The following is a 10,684-nucleotide window of genomic DNA, read 5'->3' as shown; positions in this document are numbered from 1 at the left end:
TCATAGAAGAAACAAAAGATTTGGAAGCTATGACAACAGAGCAACTCTTGGGCTCCTTACAAGCATATCAGGAGAAGCAAAAGAAAAAAAGGGTTGGTGAACAATTACTCAAGACACAACTCAACTTCAAAGGAAAGGAAGAAGCAACACAAGAGGACGAGGAGGATATCGTGGTCGAGGAAGAGGTCGTGGACGTGGAAGTATAGGCTTCAACAACAACTATGCCCATGAAGATCGAGGAGAAAGCTCAACAAGAGGTTGTGGAAGAGGTGGCTTCCAACCAAGGCGCGACAAATCACAAATCAAGTGCTACAACTGTTAAAGGTTCGACCATTATGCCTATGAATGTAGAACTCCTACAAGAAAATTTGAGGAGAAGGCGAACTATGTGGAGGAAATGAGTCAAGAAGATGGCACTCTATTGATGGTACGCAATGACAATGTAGGAGAACAAGAGAATACATTGTATCTAGACACAGAATCAAGCAATCCAGAATTAGAATTCGATATCCAAAATGAATTGGAGTCAGAGAAATCAGAGACTATGGAAGAAGAAGAGCATCAAGAAGAAACTGAAGCTGAAGCTGATAATATTGATGATATGGAAGAAGATACAGAAGCTGCTGAATGGATAAATAAATCCGATTTGATGAAAGAACATGAAGAAAAAAGAGGAGGAGAAGGTGACAACGAGCGTAGTGGTGATCCTGACGATGTCGATCATGATGATGAGGAATATGAGGAAGGAGAGGAGAATGAAGCAGTACTAACACTGCCAGAATCAAAGGTAGAACCCCAAAGAAATTTCATATTGGATGAAAGAATGACAATCAAGAAAAAGCATATAGCAACTGAAGAAATAAAAGTTGAAGGCGTATTCTCAGAAGGGCAGACAGTTCAAGATGAAAATGATCAAACTCCTCCACCAAGTCCTACTCCAACAACTCTTGCATCTCCACCAACAAGAAGAAGAAGCAACAACAACAAAGAAATTAAACTAAAAGTGAAGCCAAGGAGCAGTAGCAACAAGTCAGAGGGAGTACCAACAAAGAAGACAAACAAAGGAGAAATAATTCCAATAAAAGAAAAACAAACTCTCATTGATGTGCCAGAAAAGCAAAAGAAAGAAGATATCTTGGAGATTGAGCAAAGGGAAAAACCAAGGATTACTTGGTCAAATTTAGCAGAGATCGTGTATGTACCGGAGACGCCAGAAACACCGATAAAGATTGTTTATCTTCCACCAATCCCAAAGCCACTGGACAAATGTGTTTGGTTTACAAAATCAAGTTTAAGAGGGGGTGTTGAAAAAATAAACTTGATTTAGTTTTTTGGTCCATTGGGCTTTGTTATTATTTGGCCCAACTTCTAGAATAATCTTTAGGAGTAGTTTAGCCCAAATTCTAGAGTAATCCACTCTAGATTACTCCATGGAAATATCTAGAATAGTTCAACCTAGAAACTACCATGAAAATATCTAGGCTAGGAAATTGTGGAGAATTCTAGAGAATGATTTGTAGCCATTAGATGAGAATAGTGTTGGCATAATCCTAGCCATTGGTTAAGGAGGTGCCACTAGTATAAATAGGTGTGTCCTCCATCATTTTGTATCAAGCCAAAAAGCCAAAAGGAAAAAGAGTTCTGTAGTAATAAAAGTGTTCTCTTCCTCCAAATCTTTCTAAACCTTTCCTTTTCTCAAATATCCTCCTCCCAACATAATACTCCTTTGTGGCTTAAGGACTTTGCATGAAGGCGTAGCACTAGTAATTACTTAAGAAATATGGTGTATTCAGTTGAGTTGTTATGGAAATACATGTAATAGCAGGTAGCAAACAAACCTAGTTAAAAGTTTGTTGAAGCACTTTTCCTACATACATGATGTGTATAAATAACTAAGTGATGGACGTAAATGTCATGCTGAATAACTAGAAACAATTTTCAGTTTTTTTCATACTTTTCTCAGTTTTCCTTAAGCTTGATCACTCTTAGCTCTAAGAGTGTATCATTAGCTCTCCCCATTTACTAAAGATTCCTTTTACGATATTACCTATCAGCGGATTAAGAATACCCATAATTAATATCATAATAGTATATTTAATTATTTTTCATGAGATAAAATATTCAGTGTAGACACTTCATGTCAAGTATATCTAATTTTATAGACAGAAAACAATTACCTGCTAGTTGTGAACATCGATTTCGGTTAAGAGATTAACAAATAAAACCAAAAACAAATAGTAAAAAATTGGAGAAGACTTTTCTATTGGAACAAGGCATGATCTATATAGTCTACTCACAGCACAAAGCAAAAATTTAATAAGTCTGCTCACAATGTTATGAGAGATAAGTAGAATGTAAAAATGGCTAATTAGAATAGACTAAACTTTGGAACTATGAAGCAACACATTAAAGTGAAATTTTGAGAAGACCTCTATTTGATTCGCACAAACAATCTTCTGACACTATAATGAAAAATCCAAGGCCTTCTTTGATTCGTTACCCAGTAGGAAGAAAAGTTTTTCTCCCTTCTTCTATAAAATCATCAACCAGAAAATTAAGAGGAGGATTGGCGTTGCTCTTGGAAAGAAAGAAAATAGGGAAACTTTTTGAGAAAAAACTAACACACAACATCTTAAAAAAGGAGGAACTTCTCTTGGATATACTCACTGTGTTTCTGGAAAATAAAGGGAGAGCAACTATTAAAATTTTTAGAGAGATTTTAAGAGAGTTTGGTCTAATTATTGTTTAATGATATGATAAAAGCGTAATTCAAAGAGTAAAAAGTGAACAAAGAATCACCTATATAGTGATTTTTTCCCTTGCTAAGTAAGATTCTAGCCTCAAATACTTATTTGTTTGACCTTAGGGGGTGTTTGGTAGGGAATTTTTTTTGAGATTCCCGGAAAAGTGATAGTGGTAATTAATTCTATTTACCAATTGCCAATGTCTGTTGCTATTTTGCCTTTTCTAGAACCCGTATTCCTGGTTTTCCAATATGAGGTTTTGTTGTTTGAGAGTGTCAAGAATTTGGAGGTTTATGGTGTTAAGTTGTTAATATGGAGTTTGGTTATTTTGAGGCGATGAAGTTGGGGTTACAAATGTTCTTCTAGCATTTTTAGGATGATTTTGGAATCTATTTGAGGATTTGGACATCTTGCTCCCAATATACCATATTTTTTTAGGGGAATAGAAACTTATAGCTCCCTATAGACAACACAAATGATCAGTTCAAAAAATGTTGAGCTTGATCACATACAGTTGAGCCTGATCTAAATGGTGCTTAAGTGATATTGCAACGAGATCTCATCATATGTAGTGACGCGAGATGGTTGTGCAGATGCTAGATGTCTTTGCTTGACTTGGACAGATACAGGGTGGTACCTTCAAGACATTTCAATGCTCAAGTTTAAATTCGATTAATGAGCTTAAGTAATAATGGAGAAGAAGATTATACTTAAGTTTTAAGCCTTCCTTATATAGCAGTGACATGATCTGCTTGTGTAGCCTTAATAAGGCGACTTTCATTCTTATTGGTGGATTATTGTGGCTTTGCCAGCCTACCTTAATTGGAGGCGCCTTGTGCTTGTCCTTCAGCCATTGGCTATTAAAGAGGCTTATGAGTTTTGTTTAGCTCTCAGTCCAGTTGTGTGTCAGTGTGATTATGTATATGCGGGATACACATATTTTTTTGTTCTTTAAGTTTTCATTGTTCAGTCTCCTAGGTTGTTATTGGGCTGAACCCTTTAACCTGCTTAGTATTGGTCCAGATCACTTTTAAAAGAATTTCAACATATATCCATCTATTACCCTAATTGCTAATAGTTTTTGATAGTTCTAAAAGAAAAGATGTGTAACTACTTTTTTTTGTTTCTGTAAATTTATTAAAGTAAACGTAAAAAAAAAAATTAAAATAGATTTTTAGTAAAATTTATTTTAATATTTTCTATTTAAAATCCCAGCTATATACTTTTTTTTAATAATTTAAAATAATATTTAATGTATAAATAAGATAAAAGAATAATTTTTTTAAAAAATTAGATAAAAATTTGTTTCGAAGAATATTTTTCTTTATTTTTCATCACATTATCTAGTTTTCCTGAAATATATAATATATAGTATAATATAATCTTATTAGATTATTTATCAAAGGTGGATCCTATTAGGCCATATTCTTTTTCATCTTTTTTTTTTCTTTTGGTAAGCTGATGGATATAGAACGACATCATTCTTTTCCAATCTCAATTATATAATACATATATAGTATAATATAATCTTATTAGATTATTTATCTAATGTGCATCCTATTAGGCCATATTCTATTCCATTCTAAATAATATTGTTAGATTGTTTAACTAATGTGTCAGGCTATATTATTTTCCATTCTTAATCTCTTATTATCCTACATTAAATTACTTACTTAATAAATTAGATATACACGATATGCGAAAATGAAATGGATTTGATTGTTTTAACAATTTTAGTAATCGTATCAATTCAAAATAATTAATCTTATTATTGATGTAAATATGATTTCTATATAGAACTGATCAGTTTCGTGCATTCTTAGATTTATTAAAAAGCTAACTGTAATTATAACATTACACAAACAATTCAAAAAAAAAAAAAAAACATAAACAACCATTTTCTTTTCTCTTATCCTGTCTGGTTGAAATAAGTTAGTTACTAGAACATTTTAAGTTGATCTAGAATTAGAGTCGGCTGAGTTCTCTTATCCTGTACGTCTGCAGAGACTAATTATCTTAATATAGTTGATTAACACGTCATCCTCCTCATCTCGATCATGTTATCTTATTTCCTTTATAAATATACAGACATGAAAGATATATGAAACGAAATATCAAATTGTTCAGATGATGTTAGAAACAATAATGTCTTCCTCTTCTTCTCATAAGACTTTTCTTTACTATTTGGCAGTGTGTTCTCTTATATTTCAATGCTATGCTGATGGTAACCTGACCTCAACACTTGTTGTAGATGGTTCCATAGGATCTGGAAGGCAAATTCCGGACACATTTTTTGGAGTATTCTTTGAGGTAATTAAGTTATTATTAATTATTATTATTTTATTTTTATTTTTATTTTTTACATTTTTTGGATAATTTGAATCTTAAGTTTACCTGCTGTTGATTAGAGTGTGTGAAAGAATTATTTTGACCCTGATCATGTATATAATTATAAAATACCAAACAATATGAAATCAAAGTTGAGATTGTGCGTACCTTGTTGGATCTTCACAAAGCCAAAAGAGAAAAGGGACTACATGTCTTCACAAAGCCAAAAGAGAAAAGGGACTACATGCCAGATCTTCCTCTCTATCACTTATTTCGATAAAGGCAGCCTCAGCGATGGGAGCATGATGGCTTATGGAGTTTAACTCCAATATAAATAGGCTAGAGATGGGACCTAGCTAATAACCCAGACAAGAGTCTGTGTCCACTGGGTCCATCCATAATGGAAAACCAGGGTCACACTAAAGCCTACACTGCTGCCCAACTAGGCCCAAGAACAACAGATGCCTTAAGCCCAATTCAATGTGATCACAATGGGCTAGTTACAATAATAATATTAAAATATCCATTAACCCGATTAATCTTAAAATACAAAACTAATTAATTAATATTGCCCGTAAAATAATATTTCTAACAATGTGTACATGTGAGTGCAATTGGAACGTACACATTTCAAATTTTAGAAAGTGATGGACTGACTGCTTGAATATATTTTGCATGCAGGAGATCAATCATGCTGGTGCTGGCGGATTGTGGGCAGAGCTTGTGAGTAACAGAGGTCGATCATTTTTATATCCTTAAACACTTGCTCATGTTGTCTTTTCAGTAATATTGCTCAATGAGATTTCAACATTTCAAAAGAAAAGTTTTATTAATTAAAAATATTTATATTTCAGGATTTGAAGCCGGAGACACCAATAACCCCTCAAATATTTATCCATGGTCAATTATTGGAGATCAATCCTCGATACTCGTATCAACTGATCGTACCTCTTGCTTTGAACGTAATAAGAATGCATTACGTATGGAGGTTCTTTGCCATGGGCCCTTATCTTGCCCTCGCAGTGGTGTTGGTATCTCTAATCCTGGTTATTGGGGCATGGTAAGTAATGCCATATCATATCTTTCATCATATGAATTTGACAAAAAAAAAATTAAATTAAATTAAAAATTAAATTTATTTCTAATCATTTATAATATTTATAATCAGAATATTGAGAAAGGAAAGACGTATAAAGTAGTATTCTACGTCAAAGCACTTGATGCAATTGATCTAACAGTTTCATTGGTCGGATCTGATGATGGTGTAAAATTGGCTTCAAGAAAATTCAGGTAAGAGGAGATCTAACATCATTTGGAGATCATGACATTAATTGTCATTGTAGTATATATATATAAGTAATTGATTACTAATTGATGAATGTTGGCAGGGCCTTTGGACATTACATTTCAACGTGGAGAAGGATGGAGACTATACTGAAAGCAAGGGCTACAAATCATAATTCAAGCCTTCAAATAACAACAAAGACTAGAGGGGTTGTATGGTTAGACCAAGTGTCTGCTATGCCCATGGACACTTACAAGGTATGCACATAGCAGGAATATTTATGTTGCGAATTAATTAGGGGTGTCAATATGGGTTTTGACACGCGGGTCAACCCGCGACATGACACGAAAATTCGTGTTCGGGTTGACCCGTAAAAAAATTCGTGTCGTGTTCGTGTCGGGAAAAATGACACGCAAAAAATTCGTGTCGTGTTCGTGTTTATCAATTCGTGTTCGTGTCGACCCGTATTTTATTATTATTATTATTATTATTATTTTTTATTATTATTTTTTAATTTTTATTTTATTTTCGATCTATTTTTTTAATTTTTTTTGTCAATTACCGTTTTGACCCCTATTTTGCGTGTTATTCGTGTCGTGTCGTGTCAACCCGTAAAAAATTCGTGTCGTGTCAGTGTTGAAGATTTTGACACGAATACAAATTCGTGTCGTGTTCGTGTTGATGTATTCATGTCGTGTCGAATTCGTGTCGTGTCAACCCATATTGACACCTCTACAATTAATGCTTTTTTTTTTTTGGTTCGTTCCATTTTAATTAAGAGCATCGATCAATTCATTAATATTCTCTTGGCACAGGGTCATGGTTTCCGAAAGGACCTTTTTCAAATGGTAGCAGATTTGAAGCCAAGATTTCTTAGATTCCCCGGTATATATGTCAAAGTTAATTATAAGTTTATTTTATATTATTTTTACCCACTTCTTTCTTTTTCTTTCGGTAAACTATTAATTTTACCCACTTTGATGGAAAGTGTAGTATCCATCTATTTTCCGAGAATTTACGTATGTAACTAATTATTAAATAGTTTGTCTAAGACGTACATAACAATATTATTTTTTTTATTATTTTTTTTTTCCTGCTAGCTAACTGTTGCATGCATGCATTAGGTGGTTGTTTTGTTGAAGGAGATTATCTTAAAAACGCATTTCGGTGGAAAGAAACGGTTGGACCATGGGAGGATAGACCGGGACACTTAAATGATATTTGGAATTATTGGACTGATGATGGATTGGGTTATTTTGAGGGCCTCCAAGTAAGTATATATTAATTGGGTTTTATTATTCTTATGTTAAAAAGGAGATAGTTATCTCATGTCATAGAGATAACTTTGTGGGCTCCACCACCTGAAAAAAGAAAAAAAAGAAAAGAGAAAAGTGGCACAGTTATCGAAGGGTGTATAGGAGAAAAAACTTATTTCATGTAACATGAGAATAGTTTTTCCCATATTAATTATCCTTAATTTCTAAAATATCTTATATATGTTTTCCCCCATTAATTGTAAAACTAATCTTTTGTTCCATGAGCAGTTAGCTGAGGATATTGGTGCATTACCAATATGGGTCTTTAACAATGGTATATTTATTTTTGTTCTTAAGTTTAACCTCCTCACTATTAACATTTTTCTTTGGATTTCTAATTAATCAAATATCTCTTTTAGGTATCAGCCATCACGACGAAATTAAAACAGCTGACATTTTACCTTTTGTGCAAGTATAATTTTCTTTCTATTTCTCTTTCATCTTTTTCTTATTTTTTTTTTTTTATGAATTTTTATATTAACTATATTATTTAATTAACAGGAAGCCCTCGATGGCATTGAGTTTGCTAGAGGTTCTCCCACATCTCAATGGGGCTCTCTTAGAGCTTCCATGGGACATCCTCAACCATTTGACTTGAGATATGTTGCTGTTGGAAATGAAGATTGTGATAAGGTTAATTATCAAGGTATTTATTATTATTATTATTATTATTATTATTATTACATGTGCCAAATGGATTGGCTAATATTTTATGTATATGTTAAATACTTAAACCAGCTGTCAAATTTTTTTTTTTTATGCGACTATGTAATTTAAAAATCTTTAATACGTGATGGATTCAATTATTATATTTCATTATTCTTATTTGTCTTATGTATTTTTGATTGAACAGGAAACTATCTTAAGTTCTATGATGCTATAAAACGTGTTTATCCAGATATTCAGATAATCTCAAATTGCGATGCTTCTGAAAAATCGTTAAATCACCCCGCCGATCTCTATGATTTCCATGTATTGTCCCAAGATATATAACTCCTGAATTTTCATTTATTTATTTATTTTCAATTTAAAAAATATTAATTTTGGATATTGGTTTGGTCACTTATTCTTAATTTATTTATTTATTTAATCAGATTTATACAAATTCTAAGGACATGTTTGATAAGTCTACCAAGTTCGATAAGGCACCACGATCCGGTCCAAAGGTTTTGGTTATGATTTTTAGTAAATTATTTATGGATTATTGATTTTATTCATTGAACACACACGTACGAATGCTCAGCTTTGAGTACTATTTGCTTTACAGGCGTTTGTTAGTGAGTATGCTGTTTGGCATGAAGATGCTCAAAAAGGAAGCCTTTTGTCTGCTGTGGCTGAAGCTGCATTCCTTATTGGACTAGAAAAGAACAGGTTCAGTTAACTGTGTTTTGATTTTTGTGAACTATTTTCTCTTACTTTGTTTGATCTACAATCCTACTTATTATTCATCTTAATTATTATGGGTTCGGTTTTTTCTGCAGTTACTGCAGATAAATTATCTGCAGTAAGCCCAATACGACGTCATTTTAGGGCAGAAATCATGGTGTATTTGTAATTTTAATTTATTTCAGGATTATAATAGTCTTTATATTTATAATTTTTTAAGATTTCAATACTAAAACGACGTCGTTTTGGGAATAGATGCAGATAAGTTATCTGCATTAACTGCAGAAACATTTTTCCCAATTATTATTTACATTTATTTTTCTTTGGCAGTGATCTCGTCCACATGTTCAGCTATGCACCGCTTTTTGCAAATGCAAATAACTTGAAGTAATTTTCATACTTACTTTATCATGAAATTAAGTTCAACCTCTTTTTATTTTCTTACGTTAATTTCATCATTTTTTTTTTTTATCTTACTTTATATATATATGTAAATATTTTCTATTTTAACATATTGAATTTGTATTACCAATATAGGTGGATTCCGGATGCAATTGTATTTAACTCTTATCAGCTTTATGCAACTCCAAGTTATTGGCTGCAGACACTTTTTAGTGAGTCCAGTGGAGCAACCTTCCTCAATTCAACATTTCAAACTTCTTCCAACTCGCTTGTAGCTTCTGCAATCAAGTATATAAATAATGTAGATAGGAAGAATTACCTCAGAATAAAGGTAATATAATATATTATGTTAAAATTTCATTAAGAAATTAATGTTAATTTAAATTTAAACTTTACATAAAATATAGTCACACAGTACTATCCACCAATTGGAGTTATTTTTACTTTTGCAGGTAGTGAATTTTGGAAGTGGCAGCGAGAACTTGAGGATTTCTATAAATGGATTGAATTCAAACGTGCAACTACCTGGCTCGACAATGACAGTGCTAACCTCAACCAATGTAATGGATGAAAATTCCTTCTCCGAGCCATATAAGGTAGTATATATGTTTTTTCTAAATTATGCATGTATATCTTTCACCAATTATATATTATATATACATATATAGAGAGAGTTATCTTATATACGCTATTGGTTCATTTTGAATACAGATTGTGCCACGACAAACTTCACTTCACAACGCAAGCACGAACATGAATGTCATTCTTCCTCCACATTCAGTTACATCATTTGATCTATTAACATAGACAAAGGGAGGAATGTTTCCTTTATAAATACACAAATGACACCGAATAAAAGGATACATTCTATATATGTATATGTATCTAGTGGCGGACCAGAAACTTTATTTATGTCCGCATAATTAGTGATTGGGTTAAGGGGCAGCGTCCTCGATTTTTTTTTTTAAGATATTATGAATAATTTTGCATATTGTACTTTTTTTTTTAATAATCATAAAGTACGTTGCTTCTCGAGAAATTTTTTTTGTTACTCCAGGTCCCATGTGGTCCTTTTATTTATGGAGTGCCACTCCTAATGCTCATAACTAAAAACATAACGTCAAGTCAATGTGGCAAGGACAATTTTCATGCTCACCAATAGCAACATAATCAACAGAGTCTCAACAATAACATCAAATGAAGCTAGAAGCATGATATCAGCA

General features: G+C 32.5%; 1 protein-coding gene across 1 annotated transcript; it reads left to right on the top strand.

The window, feature by feature from the left end:
* Window positions 1–4,889: 4,889 nt before the first annotated feature.
* LOC133304452 (alpha-L-arabinofuranosidase 1-like) lies at window positions 4,890–10,268 on the top strand. Its single transcript, XM_061504489.1, has 17 exons — window positions 4,890–5,054; window positions 5,754–5,808; window positions 5,927–6,132; window positions 6,241–6,362; window positions 6,461–6,614; window positions 7,173–7,242; window positions 7,482–7,627; window positions 7,902–7,947; window positions 8,033–8,085; window positions 8,175–8,319; window positions 8,527–8,645; window positions 8,768–8,839; window positions 8,941–9,044; window positions 9,390–9,446; window positions 9,597–9,792; window positions 9,914–10,057; window positions 10,173–10,268. Exons 1-17 carry the CDS (start codon window positions 4,890–4,892, stop codon window positions 10,266–10,268), a joined length of 1,950 nt encoding a protein of 649 aa, XP_061360473.1.
* The last annotated feature ends 416 nt before the right edge of the window (window positions 10,269–10,684 follow it).

The sequence above is a fragment of the Gastrolobium bilobum genome, unplaced genomic scaffold (assembly GCF_033153095.1).
Source record: "Gastrolobium bilobum isolate Gb01-03AN ecotype WA unplaced genomic scaffold, APGP_CSIRO_Gbil_v1 utg11839, whole genome shotgun sequence".
Lineage (NCBI taxonomy): Eukaryota > Viridiplantae > Streptophyta > Magnoliopsida > Fabales > Fabaceae > Gastrolobium > Gastrolobium bilobum.
This window is presented reverse-complemented; position numbering and strand designations above follow the sequence as displayed.

Excerpts from the sequence above, each read along its gene's own strand:
- LOC133304452 (XM_061504489.1), top strand. The coding sequence starts at position 4,890 with ATGTCTTCCTCTTCTTCTCATAAGACTTTTCTTTACTATTTGGCAGTG. Across the intron at positions 7,243-7,481 it reads AAGATTTCTTAGATTCCCCG|GTGGTTGTTTTGTTGAAGGA; the intron begins GTATATATGTCA and ends TGCATGCATTAG. Across the intron at positions 9,447-9,596 it reads GCAAATGCAAATAACTTGAA|GTGGATTCCGGATGCAATTG; the intron begins GTAATTTTCATA and ends TTACCAATATAG.